The 26,572-nt window shown below is 44.0% G+C and overlaps 1 protein-coding gene across 12 annotated transcripts in view; it reads right to left on the bottom strand.

Annotated features, from left to right (window-relative positions):
* Window positions 1-26,572, bottom strand: part of CADM1 (cell adhesion molecule 1) — a 411,245-nt gene that overhangs the window by 79,690 nt on the left and 304,983 nt on the right. For all 12 annotated transcript variants that reach the window (XM_060180023.1, XM_007522987.3, XM_060180017.1 and 9 more), the window contains exons 2-3: window positions 4,221-4,367; window positions 2,251-2,403 (exon numbers count right to left, since the gene is read on the bottom strand). In XM_060180023.1, the coding sequence (XP_060036006.1) occupies window positions 2,251-2,403; window positions 4,221-4,367 (300 nt within the window). The remainder of the gene's footprint in view (window positions 1-2,250; window positions 2,404-4,220; window positions 4,368-26,572) is intronic.

Genomic DNA, 26,572 nt, shown 5'->3' with positions numbered 1-26,572 from the left:
GTCTAACAGCTGTGTAAGTACACACAGAGTCCTTTTTCCAAGAACGGTGGATGGAGAGGGAGGTGCTAATATAACCTTCTTTATTCATGATCGTATCTGAAGACTCTAAACCTTGGGGAAAAGGTTTTGAATGTACAAGCATGAGTGGAAATTGTTGGATCCTGGAATGTGAAAGACTCAGACACCGATGACAACAATCTTACTCCATCAGGGAAATCGTAAAGTAAAATTCAATGGAGTGAATATTAAGTGAGTGATCACGTCTGCAAGAAGGGTATCTACAGGAGTAGCATTTTCAAGTACGTTTAAGCTGACGCTTCTAGACAACACAAGCAGGAACCTATGACTTCAGACTAGTCAGACCTCCGAAAAGGATTACAGACACACTGCCACTCAAAGGTCTAGTGCTGGCTCCCAAGCTCTGGTGGGTTCAAACTGGCCCGACCATTGGATCTGGAAACAAATGTTGCAGGTGCCAGAAGCTGACAAGCAGAAACTGTGTGCCAACATCCAGATACGATCCTCCAAACAGAAGATGTGCACCTTCTGGGGGAGGGGGGTCCTGGGGAGGGAGGGGGAGAATCTCCAACACAGACTGGAAGCCATAAAGGTGGAGAGGGTCAGTGGGGAGGCACTCCCTAACACCGGTGATTATTCTCACCATGTGCTCTGCGACCTGGCTGAGCTGACAAACTGCAGTTGTCAGCCTTCCCTCCTGTACAGGAATGGTGGTCACACTTCAAGGCGTATGCAGTCAGGCCTTCAGAAAAGTCCATGCTATCACTGCCATTTTGGTGGGCAGGTCATGGGCCTTGGCTCAGTGGATGAACAGTCCACTTGAAGTCTATGTAGTTGGTGGCTGTGTGCAATAAGCAAGTGGTGTTTCCAGAGGTTTCTTTCTACATATGCAGAAGCACACTTGTGGTATAGCTAGATCCACAAAATACCACGATAGTCATGCCAACAGAACCTTCCACGCTTACCATTTTGGCAGGTCTCACATGGTTGAAAACTTCACCGAGAGACATACAACAGAAAGCCGCCCAACACTAAACTGCATGGCCAGACTTTAAACACAACCTGCCTTTCAGAGATCAACATTTCACTTATTAAACACATACAGGCAAGCATCAGGGACATGTTTTAGCTTAATGGATTTAAAAATATTTTCTCTTTTACAGCTGTGTTTAAACAAAGTAATGAGGCAGCAGCTCAATATGTAGAGCCATAAATACATATATGTTCACACACACCAAGCAAAAATGTCCTTCATATTTATCTTCCCTCTTTAATCTTCATATCATTACACTGAAAAGCTGCAGCCTGACGCCTCAAATAGACTTTGATTCATCATCTTCCTGAAGGTGTAAATCAGAGATCTTGCCTCACACTATAGTGTACGTCCTTGAAACCTCAAGTTTCAAAAATTCAAAGCAGCTGGTGTTATGCACTGGAGTATATGCCTGTCCAAAAGGTGACTAATGCACCACCTCCAGCGCCTGGCTATCTGCTGACTACATCGACGTGGAAACATGGGGACCTGGCCACTGGGATTTTGCTGAGACTCACAATCTGTTGGGCACAAATGAAGACACTCAACATGCTCGAGGTGGCCCTAGCAGCCAGTCAACAGCGGGCCTGTAACGTCACATCTGCCTCCTCTCCCTAGAAGATATTTTTAATTCTTTCATGTCCAATGGCTGCGATTGGCAGCTAAGTACGAGTTGTTGTGGTTTTGATCTAAAGTAGATAGTGATAAAGGAGGCAGTAAATACAGCCTACGAAAAAGGAGATCAACCACATCAGACTCGATATAAGTCAGAAGGGGGAAAAAAATCATTAGCTGGGTTTTATAAGAAATCTGCCATGGGGTACAGATGTGGCAGCCTAGCTCCTCCTTCTCCTGCACAGAAAGAGGGAAAAAAAAGACCTTGGTAGTTAGAAGCAATGACATTTTGTGTGGTGAGTGATTCATTTTGAGGGCTCTAAATTCTCTTGATCTTTGCTGCTGAAGCTTGAGGGTTGAAACCCAAGAGCAGGTGGGATCTGTAAAGACTGCTGATTGCTATTCCTCAGAGTGTTTGGTAAAATAGGCTATTTTTTAAAAATGCAGCAAGATGGGCGGTGATGCTCCCTAAAACAAGTTTCTAACAGTCAAATGTACCGAGAATTCCCCTTGCTGCTGAAAACCATCTGTAGGAAGGGCTGCCCTCCATGGCTCCCCCGGGGCAGCCCCCATGTGCTTCTTACCCAGAACAGTGATGGTGGTGTAACTTTCCTGTGGTGGGTCAGTGTAGAGCTGGCAGAAGTACCTTCCTTCATCAGAAATGGAGACGTTCGTCAGCGACACTTTGAGTTCGCTGCTAGAGAAATTCAGCAACTGAAACCTGCTGTCCTTCAAAGCTGTAAGAAAAAGCACAGAGCTGGTGAGTGTGAGCAAGGGCAGGGATGGTCTGCTTGCCTTGCCTCGTCTTGCCTTAGAGGAATAAAGTCAGGGGACCAGAGGCAGCTGCAGAGGGAAGACTTTCTTGCACTTGTCAGAGGCTCCCTTTGGACTTTAAGAAGTCAAATTTAGGGGCTTGTGTAACACCTGCTTGTAGACAAATCATCTTTTCCAAAAGGAAACTCAAGCACTTGGAGACACACACACACATACACACACACACACACACACACGCGCGCGCGCCTCAGTTCAATCAGGTTTCAGCACTGATTCATCTATCAGTTTGGATTTTCTTCTGGAATAGGCAGCACAGAAACAGGCCAGGAGATTCCCCTTTGAGCACTGAAAGGTCAAGGAATAAGAGTCCTAGGCTCTCAAATTGCATCCAAAAGTCTGAGGCCTAAAAATGTAAGTCTAGGGAGTTGGGTGGTAGCACAGTGGGTTAAGTGCACGTGGTGCGAAGCGCAAGCACCGGCGTAAGGATCGTGGTTTGAGCCCCCTGCTCCCCACCTGCAGGGGAGTCGCTTCACAAGCAGTGAAACAGGTCTGCAGGTGTCTATCCTTCTCTCTCCTTTTGTCTTCCCCTCCTCTCTCCACTTCTCTCTGTCCTATCCAACAATGACAACAACAAGAATAACTACAATAATAATAAAAAAAAACAATAAGGGCAACAAAAGGGAAAATAAATAATATATATATATAAATATATATATATGTCTAAAAAAATAAAACAGAACAGAACAAAACAAAAAAACAAGGGTTCTAAATTACAAGAGAAAACCAGAAAATCATGATTAGAGGATGATCTCACTCTCAGGCAGAAGTTGAAAAACAAGATCAGAAGAGAAAACACAAGTAGAACCTGAACTGGAATTGGCATGTTGCACCAAAGTAAAAGACTCTGGGGTGGGTGGGGGGGAGAATACAGGTGCAAGAAGGATGACAGAGACCTAGTGGGGGTTGTATTGTTATATGGAAAACTGGAAAATGTTATGCATGTATAAACTATTGTATTTACTGTCAAATATAAAACATTAATTCCCCAATAAAGAAATTTAAAAAAAAGAAAATTATGGTTAGAAATCTTGAAAGCAAGATGAAAAAAATAGTCCAACTTCACTGAGCTGCGTCTCTGTATTTGATATGATTTGAGGAAGGGCTATCAGCTTCTTCTGTGGGTCAGGCAGGTTGGAGACAAACAGAATGGAAGGGACTAGCTCTCCCCCACGCTTTGGTGAGGCACCAGTGCTCTCAAATAAATTTTCAAAAGCCTTCTTCCCTTCTCCATCAAAACCAAGTCTGTGGTACACAGTTAGGCCTTTGAGACACCACTACTAGATGGATTTTAGCAGACGGTTCCCTCCATATCCCAGAGGCATTGGTGGCATGCCAGGACATCTGGTTCTGTCTTTGTAGGCACAGGCTACCGTGGGAACATCAGTCTCCCAATCCAAAAGATGACCTTTCAGCAGGCGGTATTCTCCTTGCTGTGCCCCATTGATGTTGCTTGTGTCAGCGAAGGATTTGGGACACAATTGCAACTTGAATTACTAAAATCAATTCCTATTGCAAAGGAAGATGGCCTTGCTTTTTAAAAGAGCCTGTTTAAGATCTCAAATTAGGTAGAAAGATGATCATTGTATATATTGTCTCCCTTCTGAAGAATTGATTCAGCTCACATTTAACTAAGGACAGGAAACCACGACGATCTCTTCCTTAGGACATCGTGTAGGGAGAAGAGAAGCTGTCCCCTAATGCTACTGAGATGGGAACTTACGCCTGAAGTCTCTGAAGTAGATGGTCTGCCGGTTGGGATTCAGCAGCTGAATCACAGAGTCGTCACTCTTATTGACTTGGCAGCTGATGGTCGCCACTTCTCCCTCAATCACTGTCACGTCTTTCGTAAACAAATTCTGCCCATCACCTTAAAAATCAAAAAGGAGAGAGAGAGGAAAAGGTCAGAGATAAAAAAAAAGTCTTATCCATTCAAATTTGTTTAATGGGGTCAAGGAAAATGAGAACAAACAAATCTATTAGAAATGGACACCAAGCAACACCAAGCCTGGCTGACCGGTGCTTCTCCACAGTTCACAAAAGCAGTCTGGGGACAACACAGGACTATGGCTGGGATCAACTGGCTCCCGGAAGTCATACATACACCCAGTAGGTATTTTCTCCTGGTTGAGATGTGTGGTGGAGAGAGACACGCGGTAAGGTTAGAGAACTGGCTTTGGGAAGAATCTGCAACTCTCACAACTGGAATGGGACGATCCATATATTCAACCTCAGTTCACATGCCTTTGAGCTAAGCTAACTGCCCCCCTGGAATAAAATCAAAGATGCTGGGCACTGAATAGAGGCGGGTAAGAGGACACAGGAAACAATTTCATTTTATGATTGGATGGACATCAACATCCCCAAATCCGTAAGAGGCTGAGCTATATCCACTGTGTGGAAGTCATCTGTCAATGGCTCTCTGGAATCACAATAAAATCCTGGAAGGCTTATCACTCAGTTCATCACATGGTTTCAGAAACTCAGGCCTTCAAGACGTACCCCAAGGCCCCTGGCAGCCCTGCACCATGCCCCTTTCTACAGCCCTCCCCTCATCTCGTCTTTAGAACACTCTTTCAGGATCTGTCAAGGAGCCAGGGCTTGCGAATAGAAGGCTCATCTTCAGATCTGCTCTTAGCTTCTTGCTGCTTAGGTAGGTGACAGGAGTTAGTGAGATGCCACAGCCCCTCATAAATGTCCTAAATGACTCAGAGAACAAGCAGGAGGAAGGAGAATTCAATTTGAGAGCAAAGGATGAAGTGATTGTCTAATGTCCAATTCTGCACTTGGCATAGCAAGGATATAGAAATATATGACATTGTCCTAGACTTAAGAAGCTGAAGTATGGCAGAAAGCGGATACCTCATGCTGATTTACAGGACGAGAGCTGTAGTAGAGGCAAGCAGAGACCTGGTCTATCAGGGCGTGGAAGAGCTGCTTTGCAGCTCTTCGATCTCAGGTGAGTTCCGTCAAGTCCCTGAACTGATTTCCTATCTACAAAGTCGGGATAGTGATTAAAGGCTTTATAAGAGCAGCTGGGAGGATGAAGCATGATAATACATATCAAGCATTTCACGCTATGAATGGCCTCGGCCTCCTCTCATAAAACCAAATAAGGTTTTATGTAAGGAGGTGCTATCATTACGATCACCATCACCATCAGCCAGAGGGCAGAGCTGAATGTCAGTAAGCCTGGCTGTGGTGTAAATAGTGTCTCTGCTCTCAATGAGTGTTTTATGTAATTATCTACCAACTCAGGGGGGCTTACTCACACCCTAAAAACTTTGTCATATTAAGCAAGAAAGGTCAGAGATAAATACTATGAGAGGGGGAGGAAGGGGAAGAAAGTGAGGGGGGTGGAAAGGGGAGGAAGAGGGAAGAGAGAGGGGAAAAGGGAATGGGGGGAGAAGGGGAGGGAGAGAGAGTGACTATATAAACAGGGATGCAATTACGAGTGGAAGCAGGAGTTCCACCTGCAGTCAGAATTCCGCTAAAGGATCCTTTTTTTTGGCGGGACACAGTGGGGAGGAGCAAGGAGGGGTGTTTGAAATGGCTTAAGCCAAATCCACCTAGAAACAGACCAGCCTCTGGTTGAGGATTAGAAAGAGGAAACTAGAGGGATAAGAAAAAAAAATTACTAGAGTCACAGATAAAACAAAAAATCTTGGTGCTTGAGGAGCAAATCTCTGATCCTGGGAATTAACCTGGTGTGAGGATGCGAGCCCAGGGCATTGGTATGAGTGTGTGTGGGGGGGAGTTTTCCCCCCAGACCTGCTTTAGCAGGGGAAGCTTACTGGGCTGAGCAGTGTTGACAGAATAACAAGGGAAAGTGATTAGAAAGTGATTAGAAGAAAAAAGAATGTGTGTGTGTGTGTGTGTGTGTGTGTGTGTGTGTGTGTGTTGAGATTATTTTTTCCTAAATAGATTAATGTGACAAACACAGAATTCAGAACCTAGCTGGAGGGAGCAGTTAAATTCCCAGATCTGAGAAAAGAACAAGGAAAAGGGAATTCCTGCCAATCAGGCCAGCTTTCCAAAGTGGTTCAATAGGCCCTGCTTAAAGTATCTTCAGAAAGGACAACACCCGTGTTTCTTCAGGGTAATACAACCTGGTGTGAAAATTAAGGAGAAATTCAACCGCGTGATTGAAAAGCTGTCTTAATTCATGGGACTTGCCTTGAAGAGGCGAGAATGCCAAACACAGTTCTGTTGGGTTGTGGGAAAGATTTCTCCCAGTGAAAGGAAGCTCATTAGCAACACAAATAAGAATGTGCAAGTTTTAAAAGGGCCCAATGGGAAGGCTGGCTGGTGGCGGACATTCATCCTTTCAACATGAGACCCTCTGGACTGTGACTACCATATGCTGGCGGTGCAGGGACTTGCTTGCCTCTAATTGAATAGGTTCTGTAGATAAAACTATATACTTCGATTCTGGATTCTTCGATTTCTGTGACTCTCAGTCCATTCTAGGCATGACAGTAAGCCATCAAACATTTGCACAGGAGATGGAAGGAGAGAGGAGTTAACTATGGATTTGTTGGGAGTAATAAAGGTGGTCAGACAGAACCACGGGGTGCTTGTCTCTTTGAAAATACTCCAAGCATGGTTGTGTGAGAGGTGGCTCACCCAGTAAAGTGCATAGTTTACCATGCTAGGATCCAGGTTAAAGTCCCCTGCCACCACATGGGAGCAGCTGCATGAGGGAAACTTCAGGAGTGGTGGAGCAGTGCAGTGGTGTCTCTCCTATCTCTCATCTCTTTTTAAAAATATTTTATCTGGGGGTCTGGTGGTAGTGCAGTGGGTTAAGTGCATGCGGCACAAAGTGCAAGCACTGGCGTAAAGATCCCGGTTCGAGATCCCAGTTGGAGACCCCGGCTCCCCACCTGCGGGGGAGTCGCTTCACAAGTGGTGAAGCAGGTCTGCAGGTGTCTCTCTCTCTCTCTCCCCCTCTGTCTTCCACTCCTCTCTCCATTTCTCTCTGTCCTACCTAACAAATAGTGACATTGATAACAATAATAATCATAACCACAACAACAATAAAAAAAACAAGGGTAACAAAAGGGAAAAAATTATTTATTTATTATTGGACAGAGACACAGAGAAATTGAGATGGGATGGGGAGAGAGACAGAAAAACACCTGTAGACCTGTCTCACCACTTGTGAAGCTCTCTCTCTGCAGGTGGGGACCAGGGACTTGAACCTGCACCCTGGCACACAGTAATGTGTGCACTTCTTAAGCAGGTGCATGACTGCCTGGCCCACTCTCACTCTCTACCTTAAAAAAGAGAGTCTGACAGGACTGGTGGAATCATTGCAGGAACTGAGCCCCAGGTGCTTGCCTCACTCACCCTGGCGATAAGCAGATAAGCATAAATCAATAAATGCATAAAAAGGGAATCATGAAAAAATAATTTTAACACACACACACACACACACACACACACACAGGGAGAGAGAGAGAAAGAGAGGGTCCAGAGCACTGCCAGCTGGGATTGAACCTGGAATTTCATGCATGCAGGTCCTGTGACCTACCTATTGAGTCACCTCCTCAGCTGCGAAACATTGCTACTTATTACAGACTATGAAGTCATCTAAGCGCAGGTCACACTAGTGTGTCATTATCACTCGGGTAGAGTTCTGGTCACCTCCACATACTTGCCCTTGGGGGTGCTCCGACACATAATGTGTTCTGCGAGACCATGGTGTCATTGTTGTCATCACCATCACCATCGCCGTCATATTTGCCTGTGGCGATTGCTAAGGCCAATCTTGGATCCAGTGTCTTTGGATAAAACACAATTCTCTGCTATGCTAACCTGCCACAGTCCTAATGTTTAAGAAGAAAAGGTGGTGATGAATTATTTTGCTGAAAGATATCAAAGTGCCTTAGCTGATGGTAGTGGCCCAAGGATGTCACTCTGTAAAAATCACCAATAAATTATACGGGTCAGCTGGAAAGCAACTATATTCAACAGAGCTCTATACTTTAAGGCACCAAAAGATGGCTGCAATGGAATAATAATGACCTATTTATTGGAGGCAAAGGAAGTGAATGACAGTGATGAAAATAAGATATGTGTGTCAGTACTCCTAACTGCCTGAAGCCTTTATGTAAAAATAATTTCTGCTCACATCCTCAAATATTTCTTCCAAACAGAAGGGTGCACTGTGACTTGATAAATGTCCCCTTGAAATAGATATCATAACAATTAGGTTGTTAGAAAACACAATCTGATGTGTAGCAGAAGGGATACAAACAGGCAACTTTGGTGCCTTTCTTAAATAATTCATTAAAAAATAAATAAATAAACCCTTTCCGGTTTCCTAAAACTCAATTAGCAAGCACACTGTCAAGGCAGAAATAGCACATGGTTTTGGAAAAAGAAATCAAGTACAATATCCTGCAGCCATTAACAGAAGGCTGTTAACTGTGAGGTGGATTATTTTGAAGGTGGATCAATGTTTAACATGTATAGACATCTTTGACTGCTCAGTGGTCAGTGTGAATGAGGTTAAAGAAGGACTCAAAATGGATTTCAACATATGCGTCCAACTTGATCTTCATGAGATGCCCCGGGAATTCTAAAAATAAAACCTGTGACATGGAGAGATTCAATCATATATCCACTCACACTTAAGTCTCCAGTAGTGAACAAGAAGTTGCAAGTGTACTCACTATAAGAAAAAGAAAGCATACTATCTTAAAATAAATAAATAAAGATTCGTTTTCCGTGAGGAGTCACTAACATTGGCAGTCAACTTGGCTAGGGCTGAATTTGGGGGAGGGGGAGTAGTTGGCTCACAAGTCCTCACTTAAATTAATCTCCATTAGTTTAGCTCATGGATTCCTTCCTGAAAGCTCATTTTCTTATGAAACCGGATTTAAATGCCATTACACAAAACACTAGTATCGATTGGATTCTAGTTTATCAACAATATGGCAGCCGGGCGAGAATGATGGGGCCAATTTTGGGCCAGAAACGGGGCCTGAGAAAGGGCATTCTAAGCCAGAAGAAGTGGGAAAGAGACAGACACTTACTGAGTGCCAGGTATTATCTGGTTGTTTTACCCGCACACACACACACACACACACACACGCACGCACGCACGCACACACGCGCACACACACACGCCACTCCTTTCTTACTAACGGAGTTTTCAACAACCCCACTTCAAAGATCAAGATCCCCAGAACAGGGCCAGGCGGCGGTGTACCAGGTTAAGCGCACAGAGTACTAAGTGCAAGCACCTGCACAAGGACTCGGGTCTGAGCCCCCACTCCCTGCCTCTAGGGTGGGATGCTTCACAGGTTGCAAAACAGGTCTGCAGATGTTTATCTTTCTCTCTCCCCTTCTCCTCTCAATTTCTGTATGTCCTAGTCAATAAAATGGGAGGAGTCCCACCAGTAGATTCGTAGCACAGGTACCACCCCAGCGATAACCCTGGAGGTAAAAAATAAAAAATTAAATCCCCAGAACACAGAGACATTTACACATTAAGTCCCTTAATGTCATCAGGCCTAAGTGGCAGAGCTGGTGTGTTTGGACCCCCCTCCCTCAGTGCCTCCAGCCCTTCCAGTTGGCACTTTGGAAGCAGCCAACCTCTGGATCTGTTGCCAGGGAAGTATTGGCTCTACCTTGGAAAATGTGCTTGTGTGTTTAAAGAGGATTATTTCCTTACCAGCAACTTCAGGATAATTTTTTTTCCTTTGTTAAAATTTCCATAACTTCTCCAGAACACAATTACACACTTGACAACGAGGGGGAGGGGAGGGAGAGGGAGAGGGAGAGGGAGAGGGAGAGGGAGAGGGAGAGAGAGAGAGACTGTCCTGAATGTAAAATACCTTGTTGATGATGGCTGCCTTTCCAGGAGCTCTCAGAAACACTCCCCCCCCCCCAAGAGCTGGCGCCTTTATTACCAGAGCTCGCCGGGCACTTGCCAGCACTGAGCCCTCGTGCCCCAATGCCTGGCTGTTAATAAATAAAGCACTTCATTTACACCAGGGAAGTCTCTCCAGTCAGTTCATAATAAAAGGGCAAGTCAGAGTTAGACAAGAGTTTAGTTTATACTATGGCAACTATGTAAATTCTTCCTGACACCAAGAGGCACCACTGAGTCCATACTGAGGAGACAGTTTGCCCAGAGAAAGAGGAAATCAAGTCCCCCTGACCTGTCCCTTCAGTAAGAAAATCATATTAGTGTGACTGTGTTTTTGCTTTTGTTGTTGTTTTTCCTTCTTCTGCTGTTGCACAGAAGACATGACCTAATATTAAATTAGCACAGACAGGTTGTGTAAATGGGCAGAAAGAAGGCAGACTGAAAAGAGAGACTGTTATTAAAACAAACAAACATAGAAACAAAAATCCTCGCTGATGCCCAATGAAGTTCCTGTTTTTCAAAACCTACCACACCTCTAGAAATGTCACACAAAAGCTCAGGGTCCCTAGTCCTTTCCCTCCTAAGAAGATGTGGGCATCCTCAGTTTTGACTCTCCAAGGAGTCAAGAAAATGCTTGAGTGCTTTTGCAAACCTCTCTTGCTCTTGGTCTGTGAGTCTTCTGTGCCTTAAAGTCTCACACAGTGTTGCCTTCATTCTCATGTCTGCTGGAAACCATTTTTATAACCATGTGAGTTATGGGTCTGATTTGAAAGAACCACCCCTGCCCTGACTCAAATAAAACCATCAACAACAGAAGCACAGCAATTCCTGCTAATGTTTCTGAGAGCAAGCATTAGAATTGAGAACACTGCAGGAAAAAAAAAAAGGGGGGGGGGAAGAAAAAGCAGTTTAAAACCAGAGGGAAAAATGTTTTGAACTGCCTATGTTCCCTCAAGTCAATGTAAACACAGTGCTTACTAAAAATCATTAGCAAAACCATGAATGTTTGACCCCTTCTCTCTCTCTCTCTCTCTCTCTCTCTCTCTCTCTCTCTCTGTTTTTCCTTCCCTCCCCTCCCCTTCCCTTCCCTCCCCTCCCCTTCCCTCCCCTCCCCTCCCCTCCTCTTTTCTTTTTAATACCAGAGCACTGCTCAGCTCTGGCATATGGTGGTGCTGGGGATTGAACCTGTGACTTTGGAGCCTCCGGCATGAGAGTCTCTTTGCGTAACCATGATGCTATCTCCACCCCCACCGAAACCCAATATTTGATTTCTATGTAAGCGATTATTGTCAGCATTCTTTGTACGTTTCCTTTAAAGGACTTAAGCCTATCTTTCAATTCATTAAACTGTTCCCTGCAACTAGAGGGCTTTATATCACATCAGAAACCTATTTGAATTAATAAGAATTACAGTAAAAGTAATTTGAAAATAAATGATTTGCAGTTCAAGCCACGGAGGCTTTTTGGTGGGAGAGTTGTGTCCCATTGAAATATCACAGGAACAGTTGTAGTCACCCAGTGAGCAGGGGAGAGACACTGCGAGCTTGCCTCCAAATGAGAGGTCCATCAACCATGGAGTAAGGTTAAGGGTGAGACTTCTTCAACGTAAATACAATTCTTTGTTTCAAAGAGAGGCAATACTTCGACCTTCGTGAATACTTGAATATTTATTCAAAATCAAAAACATTCCATCTGTCTGTGTATCTAAAGCTTCTCTTAACCTTTCTGATCCTCCTCCATGTTTTGCTAGCCCAAACTGTGCAGCCAAATAGGCTGAGTGGCTGCTCCCAGGATTATGTCCACTATGATCAAAATAATTACGGCTGCAGACCACAGGGTTCATGAGCATCAAGTTAACATGAACGAAACCAGCTCAACAAATAACTGCGGAGACAGGAGTGGCTGACATCTAACGAAATGGTTCATTTGTGTTGTCTTCTTTTTCATGGAATGGTTATGGAATCAAACAAAGGTCAGTCGATGTGAAAAGAACTTGGCAATCAATTCTGATTTTACAGAGGAAGACATGGAGGTTCAGGAAGATTTATTCAAGGTCAGTTAGTACAACCTAGAAGTCAAATCTCCTAAAGGTCAACGAGCCTTTTCTTGGCTATTTCTTTTCTTAGAGATTTATTAATTTGAGGGGGGGGAGAGGGAGAGAGGAAGAGAGAGGGGTGGGAGGGAGAGGGAGAGCGAGAAAGAGACAGAGGAGGTGGTGGTGCACCTGATTAAGCACAAATATCACAGAGCCCAAGGATGCAGGTTCAAACCCCTGGTCCCCACATGTGGGAAAGTTTCACAAGTGGTGAAGAAGGGCTGCAGGTGCTTCTTTGTCTCCCTCTCCCCTCTCAATTTCTGTCTCTATCCAATAATAAATAAATAATATTTCTTTAAAAAAAGAAACCGTTGAAAGTGTTTTGCAGAAACCTACCTACAATGGCAGGATGAGAGACAGTGCGTGTCAACAACTATACTGTAAACCATTAGCGCTCCAATAAAAAAATACAGGGGTCGGGCGGTAACACCGCGGGTTAAGCGCACGTGACGCAAAGTGGCGTAAGGATCCCAGTTTGAGCCCCCGGCTCCCCACCTGCAGGGGAGTCGCTTCACAGGCGGTGAATCAGGTCTGCAGGTATTTATCTTTCCCCCTCTCTGTCTTCCCCTTCTCTCTCCATTTCTCTTTGTCTTATCCAACAATGAACAACATCAACAACAACAACAACAACAACAAGGCTACAACAAGGGCAACAAAAGGGGAAAAAAAATGGCCTCCAGGAGCAGTGGATTCATGGTGCAGGCACTGAGCCTCAGCAATAACCCTGGAGGCAAAAAAAAAAAATACAATAAAGGGGGTCTGGTGGTAGTGCAGCGGGTTAACGCACATAGTATGAAGCACAAGGACCCGTGTAAGAATCCTGGTTTCAGCCCCCAGCTCTCCACCTGCAGGGAGTAATTTCAAAAGCAGTGAAGCAGGTCTGCAGGTGTCTCTCTTTCTCTCCCCCATCTTCCCCATCTCTCTCAAAATCGCACTGTCCTATCTAACAACAACAAATAGTAACAGTAACAACAACAACAATGGAAAAAAGATGGCCTCACAGGAGCAGTGGATTCGTGGTGCAGGCACTGATCCCCAGCGATAACGCTGGAGGCAAAAGTAAATAAATAAAAATTAAAAAATAAAATAAACAGAGCAGAAAGAGAGAGAGACATGGAGGCTGACCAGAGCACTCAACTATGCTCAACTCTGGCATAGGGTGGTGCTGGGGAATGAATCCGGGGACTTTATGGACCCCCAGGCATGCAAGTACAATGTACTTCCACTAAACCATTTCCCTGGCCTTAGTCTATTTCTAAGTAGCACTTTTCAACTTGCTTCTAATTACAAACGCAATATACACTGAGGGTTTTGGAAAACAAAAAGGTTGCTTTCTGTGCAGTATTGCCAGCACTGCATCTGTCCTGAGACGGGGTGGCCTGGTTTCGCCTAAGAATTGCCTGCCTTAGAATTACTGTTGTGTCACTTGAGCTTATAGGGGAGGAAAAATATTGAATTTAGTCTAATCTTTTATAATCAGTAAAAGGTGAGGCAAATTTTTTGAACAGCAAGTGAAAGAGTGATCTACCTCAGTGCTGTTTTTTTTCAATTAAAACAGTTGATTCCCCCTGAATACAAAACCACACACACACACACACACACACACACACACACACACACACACACGTGTATCTCACCTGATACCATGTTAAGCTATTCATGAATATTCTGTATACAGATCCTTGTTTAGTTGACTAATGGCAAATTAACGTTCTCTATTTTAGCTTAAACACATACTATAGGTATGTCTGATTAGCATTGAATTCCAAAAGCTGATTACTATGCATGCTTTGATTATGTAATTACATAATAGAGTATAATAGCTCCTTTGGAGTCATTATGATCTATATGGCAAATATGTTTCAGTTTTGCTATAGTTTAAATACATGTTGAGATGACAGCTCAAAACTAGGCTCCACTTTCCAGTCTTATCAGCTAAGTGGGCATTTCCCGATTCATCCCAGCATCTCCTTGACACCAATTAAGGCCCATTGTGCCAAGCTGCATACACTTTTGAGAAATTCCCTTTGTTTTCTTGGCATTCAAAAGAGGACATTAATTTTAAAAGCTGTATTAAGCAAAAGGCCTTTTTAAAAAAAAAGGGCTGAAATTCCATCCTTCATCCACCCTCTGAAAGGTCTGCAGGGAATCACATCGAGTTCATTAATCACTGTTCAAACAGCCACAAGGGGGTTAAAGATGGAATTTCACCTTTAACTCCAAAATGCACGGGAACGGGCAACAGCCAAGAATACTGATGCCTATGGTGATGGCCTGCCACAGTGCATTCAGCACACGGTCTAGTGGAACACCAACCGCATCAACTAATACAAAGGTCCAGCTCGGCAAATCTCATTTCTTCTGCTAGCCTTGATATCATGAGAGTCTCAGAGTAGGAGGAGGACTTATGAGCTATTTCACCTTCACAGACACTAAACTCAAGTTTCTGGTGCCTCTCAAGCCAACACAATTTAGTTAGTTAGCATATCGATGTTTTGGGTAACACCACCTTCAAGGTGGAAAGCAGTGACTAGGCAGTGGCCTACCGGGTACAGTGCACATACTAACACGTGCAAGAACCTGGGTTCAAGCTCCACTTCCCACCTGCAAGGAGGAAGCTTTGTGGGCCATGATACAGTGCTGTGGGTGTGTGCTTAGCCCTGTCTATCTTCCCCTTTGCTCTCAATTTCTCGGTCTTCATCCAAAGTAAATGAATACAAATAAAAATGTAAAAAAACCCAAATAAATAAACAAAATGGAACAGGTAGTAAGGCTTTAAAATATGGAAAAGTTGACCATGATGAATAAACTAGTGAATTTTCTCTTGTCCCCATGAAGCTCTTTAAGCTTATACTATGTTATTTGTAAGAAGAGCTATTTATATCTCCATCTCCTAAGATGGAACTCTGACCTGGGCCTTAAATTTAAAGACTATTAAGCATATCAAGGCTTTCTTTTTTGTTTTCCCTCTATGTCAGCAGTAAGAGTGAAGAACTGAGGTCAAGTACAGTCCAGCTGGTATATGCATATAGGATGAGTGTCTCTTTTGTGGAGGAAAACATTGATTTTATGTGTGGAGACTCTTTTCAAGAGAGACTGTGACAAAAGACAGTACTTACAGTGTCTATATCCCTGCTGTTTCATGTTTAGCCAGCACACTAGCTGCCTTCCTTTTTTAAAGACTCTGAACTCAATAGGGATTTTTACTTAAAACCCACAACACACACACACACACACACACACACACACACACACACACGGTCAAGTAATTATGATGCTTAACGTCTGAGCTAGCTGGTCCCATAAAGTGTAGAGGTGCAACCCCTCTAGAGAATGGGGGTAGGGGAAGGCAGGGAGGAGTGGAGACCCATTGGCTGAATGTGAAGCCCTGAATCAACTGTATTAAAATTCACTTATCAGAGAAGCAATGGGTAATAAAAGAAATGAGGATGGAATAATAAACCAGAACAGGTAATAACCAATGCTGACTCTGGCTCTTCCCATCAGAAGGTGAACATTCCAGACTGTCTCCTCCTCTCACTCTTTTCCATACCCAGGCACGTTTCATGGCCTTTTTGCTGTTCACTACAGAGATAGCATCTTTTGGGGGGGAGTAGGAAGATAGCCTAACCCTGAAGACAAACTCCCTCCAGTGGGCAAGTTACAGGAGCATTAAGAGTGAGGAAACCAGAGTTCCGGAAGGAGAAAAGTCACAGTTTTATTTGCATATGAGCTGGCATTGAAGTCACCTTGTGGGAGAGTCCTTTGAAGCCAGCTAAATCTGCTTAGAGCCTCTTGGGAGAAAAAGGGCTCTTAAAGAAATATTAATTAAAAATAGCCGCAGCTGTCCAACTTGGACTTTGGAGGAAAACAATTTGAAGACAGAGGCTTCTCACAAAACTAATTGTGTTGGCAAAGCAAGTCGTTTCTTCTCAATGGATTGGATTCTGGGATGCGTGTGTATGGCAGAAGAAGAATAAAAGGACAGTTTTTCGATTGAGCTGCTTCAAGTACAGATTCAAAGCTGGGCGGTGTCCCAGCATTTCAAAAGACACTGCAGTTTCTTTGAGACAAAATGTGCTGGCAGCCAACTGTTGCTCTTTTGCATCCACCATCTTGCTAATGAACTGATAGGATAGGATAGTCATTGGCTCTATTAGCTACTACAGAATAAGAAAGGGTTGTACTGAATTCTGCATGGATTAAAGGCCAGAGTGAGGGGAAGATCAGATCCTATAGGGTGAATTATGCAGAGAGACACTGATAACTGGTGAAACACACACACACACACACACACACACTCATACACCATACACCATTCCAGGGGTATAGACATGGAGCTCAGAGTTTGCTGAATCCTGGGACAGTGGGAATGGGCAATTCTAATTCACATCTAGAACTATCTACACCCCCCCCCTCCCCCCAATCACAGGCTATTCGCAGTGAAAACAAAAGGTTTGACAAGGTTGAACTCAAAAAAAGCCTAATAGTGAGGTACTGGAAAACCATGTAGATAAGAATGACCAAGTCTTATTAGTATTCCTCTAAAGATTTAAGAGATACAGCATTTCTCTCCTACCCCAGAAGATGTCTTTGTGTTTATTATGTACATTACAGTGAGCTTTGAAGCTCTCATTCTGTAAGAAAATGTAATGGTGCCCTTCTAAGGAAATGAAAAGAAAGCAAGATCTCAAAACTATAAAGAGACCACTGATTCGATTGTGGTCACTTCTACTTAACTGGTATGTTGCAATCCCTGCAAGTCATAAGCATATCAGAGATGCAAATCCTTCATAATACTTGTTCCTAATTGCTCCTTTTCAAAATTCTTTACATTCAATTTCCTTAGAACCCCAAGCTCCAGTCCCCAGTGGAGAGAGCATGTGTGTGTCCCTTATTTTTCAAATCCTCTTCTTAAGCACCTAATTTAATATCACTTTCCTTTGATAAGAGGTATCACTATTAAACTTGGGTCACTCTCTGTTTCCACTCACACTCACTAAGAGCTGATTCTCTGTATTTTTGCCTGCAGGGTGTTAGAAGACTCACAATTAGTACAGATATTTAAAATTGCAGGATTATAGCATGTAGCAATAATTACCACAAACAGGAAAGAAAAGGTAAATGACTGCTATTCTCCATGTCTGGAGGCAAGAGAAACAAATTATTTCTTTTCCAAAGTGCTTATTATTATTAAGATTTTTTTTAATATCAAGAAAACTCACAATATTTCTAGAGGGGGCATTATTTTAATCATCTGCATAATAACAATAGCTAATACGTTTGTTCTTTGTGCCAGGCACTAATTTCACTTATTTTGTTGTTGTTTTTAACATTATGTCATTTAATTCTCACCACAATCCTATGTGGTTCAGTATCTTATCATCATCCCCATTATACAGAATAGGAGCAGGATTTAAAGAGGTAAAATAAGTGAATGTAAGCAGTGTCTGAAGCTAGCTGCATTCAACTGTAGATCTGGTGTTACTAGCAATTACACAATACCAACCAAGCACAGCTTTCTAAGGCTGAAAAGAAAGACAGGGAACAAATGGAAGACTCTACTGTAGCTCATTTATATGATTTAGGAATAAAACTGAAGTAATACTCTCAGCATACAAAAGAATCTGGGGCCTATCGGAAATCAGCATGTTTTCCCTATGTAACACTGATAAAATTCACTCTGCACCCAGAGCCTAAGTAGTGAGCCTGCAGTATTTAAAGAGATGTCTGTTCTGTCAAATGATCCAGACTCAAAAGGCATCTCAATTCCAGCTTCAGACATTTACAGTATCTGCTTCAAGGGCATTCATTAGTATTGACAATCTATGTGACTGAAAGTTGGCTGTAATAGCAGTTCCTTTCTCTCTCCCTCTCCCTCTATCTCTCTCCCTCCCTCCCTCCCTCCCTTTCTACATCTCTTCTTTCATTGTTTTTTTCTTGCCAACAAGAGCCATTGAAAGCCTTCCAAATTTAAAGCTTAGAACCGACAGGACAAGCTAGTAGGGATATCAGCTGGAACACATCAGATATGGAATCAGAGTGAATGTCAGCTTCAACCAGCATTACTACAGAAACAGAAAACGGGAAATGGGAGGGGATAGACGGTTCATATTCTCATTCTGGAGCGTATTCCAAGTGTGTAATACGGTTTGTTCAAGAAACAGCTGTAAATCCATGATAATCATCAAGCTGAATAATGCTGCGACATTCAAGTTACTCCCATTTCCAACCAGGAAGCCAAGCAGCTTTTGGACTATTATATGAAATGACAATTTGTTAGCAAGAAAATTGGGGCCCGTGACTAAGGCCCTTATGGGTGAGTTCTTCCCCCTATTATCTGGCAGTCATGCAGCAAGGACTTTTATAACCTCTGGGCCCTAGAGAGGCTGGCTGGTCCCAGAAAAGTCCAGGGAGAAACCCACTAAAGTTTGAAATCACTCTTTATGCCAAGAGTTTGGTGATGGAGATGGAGTTAGGTTGGTGACCAACAGAGACCAGAGTCCAAGATCCAAACTGTTGTCACCAGGATCATAAGCTGATTAGTCTGATCCGAATGTGGGCTGATGATTAATCATCACTGAAATGAGAGTAAACTGACAAGGACATTACTTGTGTCTTATTTTTTTCCCCCCTCATTAGAGGGCATCTAAGGAGACATGGGAGAGACCAGCAGACTTGAAAACCTGGGATGTGAAGTGAGGTCTTGAGTTCACCAGGAATGACTCTGGCATTCTGAAAATTCCTGTATATTATATAACTAGAAATGGAATTTCGCTTGTGAAGTTATTATGAGAGTCAAGTAGGAAAATGCACGCTGTAGTATTTTGTTCACACACACACACACACACACACACACACAATCAAAGAACATGATCACTTTCTCTGCCTTCATGATTAACACCACCACTCCCAATATACAGTCTCTGTTGAGATTACTAAGACTTTCATGTGACCTTCCTTCTCTCCAATTTCTTCCAACACCAGGGCGACCACAGGGGCTTGGTGTCTACACAAATTCACTGTTTCTGGCGGGCTTTTTTTTTTTTTTTTTAAAAAAAACAAAGAATTTAAAACTTTATTTATTACTGGATAGAGACAGAGAGAAATTGAGAAGGGAGGGTGAGAGAGGAAAAGAGACACCAGTCATGAAGCTTTCCCTCTACAGGTGGGGACTGGGGACTTGAACCTGGGTCCTTGTGCACTGTAATGTGTGTGTGAGTGTGCTCAACTGGGTGGGCCACTGCCTGGTCCATTTTTGTTCAGTAGAGGGTGAGTTAGAAAGACCTGCAGCACTGCTCTGCGGCTCATGAAACATCCCCCTGCAGGTGAGGACTGGGGGGTAAAACCTGGGCCCTAGCATATGGTAACATCTGCACTCTGTGGGCGAGCCATCACCCTGTTCTCCTTGTAGATTGGTCTTACTGACTTAAAGAGACAATACATCAGAGGTTCACTCTGGTAGATGTGGTACCAGGGCATCTGGCATGCATGTCCAGTATCCAACTGCAGAAACCAGGAGGCGGGCCCCTTTCCCCTGGCATGTTGTTTGCAGAGTTCTCACTATTATTCTCGTCAATCTAAGGCTAACAGAAAAGCACAGAACAACTTAAAATAGCTTCCTCATTTACGTTAAATTGCAAACTCAAACTGTCATAAGTATGACAAGTATAAGGCAAATAGCAGATGTAGGCAGAGGACTGAACATTTGAAATGAGGTTCAGTCTATAAGAGCATAGAAAACATGATTTATTTTCAGGTTGCCCATCTTTAAATAAAGGGCCAGAATTAGTTCAGGGAACAGTCTCCATGTTCTAAGAAGTGAAGGGTTACCAGTGTGAGGCTGGTAACATAACATCCCTCCCACCCCCGAACACCTCAATAGCTCCCACTTCAGAAACGAGGCTTGTGAGCTGAGGGAACACGAAGTGATCTTTCCACACAGCTGAGTCTCTTTAAACAGCAACATTAAAATTAAACAAAATGGCTGCCTGGGACTTAGGAACAAGAGGTCCTCAACTCCTTCCCTGGAATCTTCTATGCTAGAGTAATGCTCTGGGGTTCTCATTCTCTCTCTCCCCTCCTTTTCCTTCTCCCCTTGCCCTCTCATGTTAATATAATATATGCATATATATATATTTAAGACTTGCTCAAACTCATCTATAACTACTCTATCAGAGTCTGTTTTTTTTTTTTTTTCTATTAGAAAAACAGGAAAATGGACCGGGGGGACTTCCTACTTATCCTGCAAGGCCTGGCTCAAAGTCATCAGCTTTGTCTTTGAAGCTCCAATACCTCCTGCTTTTTTCTTCTGGCTCACAGGGCACAGGACTTGTCTTCGCCTTGACAACCACGCCGTGACAGTGCTGTGGTGCGGGGTGCAGATTAACAGACCACTTACTTATCTTCTTCCTTTATTGTTTCCGATTTGGAGAGATGTGTGTCTACGTATTTACTTATCGGGCAGGGAATTGAACTGTGTCTCTCACACATGCCAAAGCATGTGCTCCGTTCTTCATTTGGTTTTGATCTTGGTTTGAATGGTAGGTACCTGGGAACATTATTTTAGCCTAGACTTCCTACATGTAGATGGGGGAATGAAAATACCTCTCCAATTGGTGTTTTGTTTGCTTGTTTGTTTGTTTTGAGACCCTAACGGGATCATCCGTTTGTTTATACTGAAATAGACTTGGCACAAAGCTTGTATACCCCAGGATACTTGCTAATACATTATAATTATTTTTAGTACCCCGAGAAATTATTCTGTCTTCACCTCTGGATTCTTGGAGCATGAACCGGTGTCACCTTATAGAACAAGGGGTCAACAAGTGCCTGTTGAATGATGTCACTACCAGAAGGGCTGTTGACACTAGGATCTTGAGTACTTTCACTTTTGGAAATAATGAATCTATCATTAAGTTGTACCCATGACCCACATGAGTACAGAATTCTTTCTTCAAAGGAGTCTTACTAATTCTGCTCATGAATTTTCTTCTGGAGCCCAGGGTTGTTTTCTGTCATGGTTCAAACATTATCACGAGGCTGCTGAAATCACAGGTTGTAGAGTTGTGTCTACTCTATTCAGTGGCACTCCGTGTATTCAATGGCACTCCGTGTCCCCCGTAACAGGGACGTACGTACACACACTGACAACACAAGGTGGTGAGAGTCACAAGCACACTCTTGTGCCATGGGGACGTGGTGGAGGCGGCCATATTGTGTTGCGGTGGGGGAAGAAAGAAGACACTGCAAGCGGGACCACAAGGTATTTCTAACAACAGGAGTACAGTGTGTTCTCAAGAGTGGCAGGAAGGGCCGCTTTCTGGAAAGGTCATTAGGTCCAGATATTGAAGGACACTGTATGCCAGGCTAGGGAATTTGCACTTTATCTTGTAATTAATGGGGAGCCATTAAGTGATTCTAATCAAGGGAGTGATATGATCACATGTGTGCTTTGAAAGATAATGTCTATGTGGAGAGGGAGGGCAGAGTGGAGGCAGGGAAGGCTGGAGCCAGGAAGATCAGTTAAGAGACTTCTGCTACCGAGTACTCACAGCTGATAAGAGTCAGGGAAGGGAATAGTGAGGGAGGGAGAGCAGAGCTCAGGGTGGGAGGAAACAGAGTGTGAGCAGGAATGGAGAATCCTTGAAGGCTGGTCACATGGGCACAAGCTTCAGTGAGTAGACCAGGCCTTCTGGGTGCTCCTTGGTCCCCTCCACTAAGCCTCAGTTAGTGCCTACTGCTTTCTAAGAAAGACCAGCAAGGAGCAAACTTTGAAAAGGAGTTAAAGGTGAAAGCTACTGGAGTTACTGGAGGACACAGGGAGGGGGAGTAGGAGGGCAGGCAGGGGGCGGGGTGGGGGTCCTCTTTGGTCCAGCAGCACTGGAGCGCCAGTGGCAGATGTGGTCAATGATCATATATACCATATATTGTGATCTATCATATCATATCACACACACACACACACACACACATTGTGGAACTATACTAACATCTTGTAATGGGGTAAACTAACACTAAAGCGATTTACAAAAGAGATAATGCACCATACAGGTTAAGTCACAATATTGAAAATCAAACTGAGAAGGCCAACAGCCCATTCATCCTCATTGTTCCCGACACCAGCCCCACATGAACTGGGTTGTGGAGATCTCGCTTGCACCAAGAATAGAAAAGAAACCCAAGTGCTGGACCCTACATTTTCTTGAGGATGACCGGCAGAGCACGAGGTCTGTGGCCTCCCCTGGCTGGTCCATGCATGTTCATTAGGAGGCTACGCAGAAATGGAACCCTGGCCTACCTTTCCTTCCTTCCCCTGAGCCTTCTAGGAGGCTTGTTCCTTGCTGCTCCTCTCTACCTCTAGCTTAATACACTTTTTTTTTTTTTGGTTATTATTGGTTGTTGTCATTATTTGGGGGGGGAATACTTAGGAGATTCCTCAAAACACAGAATCTCAAAGTCAGGCCAAATCTACTGTGTCTGGATCTGCATTCTGACAAGAGGCTCAAATCATTCACACACACGCTGAACTCTGCTCCCTGAGGTAGTGGATGGACACAACAAGAGACTAAAGGCTTCACTTAGGAAGCCCTGAGAGGAAGTTCCTGGACAACCTGTTTCCAGGGATATAGGAAGTCCTGAGTCCCACCACCAAGTGAAGCCAATCTCTGGGAAGAAATGTGCACTCAGTCACTGCTCATTATTTAAAAACAGATGCTTGAGGATTAGATTTGTGTGGCGGTAGACCCATTTGCAGCAGAATTTTGCCTTCTTCCTGTGTTTCACAGAATCACCATCCCACCAGTGGGAAACCCTCTCCCACAGCAGCTGGTGGACTGCGGCCGCAGCAAAGAGATTCTTCTGCATTCTGCTACAACTACTGCGACTTCTCAGCACCGCTTGCTCACTTAGCAGGTTCGTCAGTTCACACGCTGGGACCCTGGCTAATTTCTGCTGCTCTGGTTTTACTGTTACAGTATGTTTTATGCGCCTGTGCACTGAGCCAGAGAAGACAAAACAACAAACAGGGACATAAAGCAAGTGGTCCACAAAGAGAACAGGGAGAGAAGCTGCTGAGGTCTGTTAGAGGAAAGTGATGAAATTCAACTCTACGATTTGGAGGGAGAAAAATAAATAAATAAAAGCTCTATTACCCATTAAAGCAGGCCTATTCACTAAAAGCCTGGCAGATAAAATCTGCTGGGGGGGAGGGAGGGGGGAGTGTACGTGTAAGATGACAAACAGAAGCTTAAGAGAAATAATAAGTATGTTAAGCTAGAGGCAGGCAGAGAGGAGCAGCAAGGAACAAGCCTCCTGGAAAGCTCAGGGGAAGGAAGGAAAGGTAAGGCAAGGGTTCCGTTTCTGCGTGGCCTCTTAATGAACATGCATGGACCAGGGGGGACTATAGGCCCCGTTCTCTGCTACTGGGGCCTGTACCTCTCCTGCCAGAAGCAGCCTAACAGCATCCTTAGCAGCTGCTCATAGGAGGAAACAGCAACTGCCTTGAAAGCAGAGCCACAAAGGGTTTGCCAGGTAGCAAGAGCCTGAGCTGGTGGAGGTTCTTTCCCATCAGGCTCCCATGGTCGCCTGCCTCCAAGTCCCACCCTTAGGGGATGTGAGTTCCCTACTGAACTTCTCTCTGTAGACATTTTGAGGGGGGAGGTGGAGGTGCAAAAGCAAAACGGTCACTGCCATGTTCTAGGTGATGTTCCTCTTGTTCTGTAACATACATCAATTGCGTCTGGCTGGCTGCAATTTGTTCCTCTAAGGAATTTGTCTGGGGTTGAAAGCCTTCAGCATTATTTATTTATTTATTTATTTATTTATTTATTTATATTCTCTGACCACAGGCGGGTCCAGATGCCTCCATGGCACCAGGAGCAGCTTGCTCTCTGCATGATTTTCTGCTGGGATCCTGAAGTGCAGTTTGAGAGAGAATAATACTCTGAATTTTGGTCTCTTAAAAAAGTCATTAGGTTTATGGGCAGTCGTGCTTGTCACATCCAGAGTGTGAATTATGTGCTTCATGGAAACACAGTTAAACCCCCACCGAGAGTCATAGCTGTAATTTCTGCAGGAAAAAAAAAAAAGCTAACAATTGTGGGACTTTATTACTGCTACTTTTCATGCATAAGGTGCCAAAATCAACCCTCTCCAACATTCTAAAATAGTCTTTCTTAGTGGAAAAGTGTTTTCTTTTTTTTTTTTAATGAAGAAAAAGAAAAATAGAAAACCTCTAATGGACGACTTGCTGTTTTACTCACTTTTTGAGATCTGTCAATTTTTGAGTGACTGCCAGCACCGGGGACTCTTTGTAGCACCTTGTACTTGGGATATAATAAAAACATGAAATCATTAAAAATACTGTGAGTGTAACTGCAGAAGGGACTATATATTCTGGGCCCAGAGGAAGGCCGTTTCTTTGCAGAATGAGACAGACGCCACTTATGTTATTAAATTGTAGCACTATTCACTGTTCAGGCTGGAAGCTTCATCACATGTCAAAAACACTAATATGTCCAAAGTACACATTAGATCACTAACCTTCAAGGTGCTGGGTATGTCTTTTAGCTGGCGAAACAGAGGAATATGGGGGTTATATAGCTGGTTCTATGACACTGATTACATGTCCCAAATACTTTCCTGCAAAAAATAATGAGTAAAGAGCACACACTGAACTCTCCTCGAGTTCCTGGGGCACCATGCATGGCACAAGAGAGCTCCACAGATGGTGGATCAGAGCTGTGGTGTCTCTGCTTCTCTCTCAAAAGTGAAAGGGTTGGCCTGGGGTGACTGCTCAGCAGTAGTATTGCTGATCCATGAACCCCAGTACAGCAGCAACACACACACACACACACACACACACACACACACACACACACACACACACACACACACACACACACTTCCTTTTACCAGTATCTACTTGTGAGTCAAGAAAAGCATGAGGCTTGTAGAACTTGGGAGCAAAATAAATGATCACTATAGATGTAGGACTAAACAGTATCAATAAAAGCACCTACTAATTGCTGCCTTTTGGGGAGGTCCCCATCTCTCTGTTAGGCATATGTCCTTGGTTTCCAGCATTAGAAACTCCTGAGAGGCCTGTTTGCTGGGTCCCCATCCCAGGGTCTCTCATTCAGTAGATCTAGGGAGAGACTCCATAAGGATCTGCTTTTCTTTTATTTCTCTCTCTCCTTCCTTCCTTCCTTCCTTCCTTCCTTCCTTCCTTCCTTCCTTCCTTCCTTCCTTCTTTCCTCCCTCCCTCCCTCTCTCCCTCCCTCCCTCCCTCCCTCCCTCCCCAGAGCACTGATCAGCTCTAGATTATGGTGGGGCGGGTAACTGAACTGAAATCTTAGGTACGAGAGTCTCTTTGCAAACCACTATGCTATCTACCCCCGTCCAAGGCACGGCATTTTCAGTAAGTTCCCAGGGGCGTCTGGTGATGATGATCCTGGGGCCCCACTTTGAGAACTGGCACCCACATCAGCTTCACCCCATTTAGACAGATGAAGACACTGAGGTGCAGAGGAGGTACACTGGCAGTTACTCTCTAGTTAATTTGGGGGTGGGATGGAGGGAAGGGGATACTTAACTATTCTGGGTGTCTGTGAGGGTGACCATTCCCACCAGGAGTTTTTTCATGGCCAAATCTTGTTGTCGCCATCTCAATGTCCCCCCAGACTTTGATCCGAATGTTAATCCATGTCCCTTTTCTACTGGCCATTACTAGCAACGTATCAGCTCAGATTTATGATCTGCCAGCGATGTTGTGATTAGATGTCATCCCTGTCTTTCTATTACTCCGATATTGATGGATAAAATTCAGTGGTGATGCATCGCCTGCCCTTTCAAAGGTTACTGCCAGCAGATGCTGGGAATCAATATGGTTCTTACTGTCACAAGCCACAGAAGTGGATGGTAAACAAGGCTCAGTGAGCAGCCTGGGGACAGGTCAAAGAGGGAACTCCAAGAAGTCCTGTGGCACCGCCTTCGCTCTCCAAGCAACTCAGGGATCTGGCTTTGGGTCTCAGCTCTCCTACATGTTGAACCACAAAACAGTCTGGCACTCAGCCCCAGATCCTGGGTCCCAAACAATGGT

The sequence above is a fragment of the Erinaceus europaeus genome, chromosome 20 (assembly GCF_950295315.1).
Source record: "Erinaceus europaeus chromosome 20, mEriEur2.1, whole genome shotgun sequence".
NCBI lineage: Eukaryota > Metazoa > Chordata > Mammalia > Eulipotyphla > Erinaceidae > Erinaceus > Erinaceus europaeus.
This window is presented reverse-complemented; position numbering and strand designations above follow the sequence as displayed.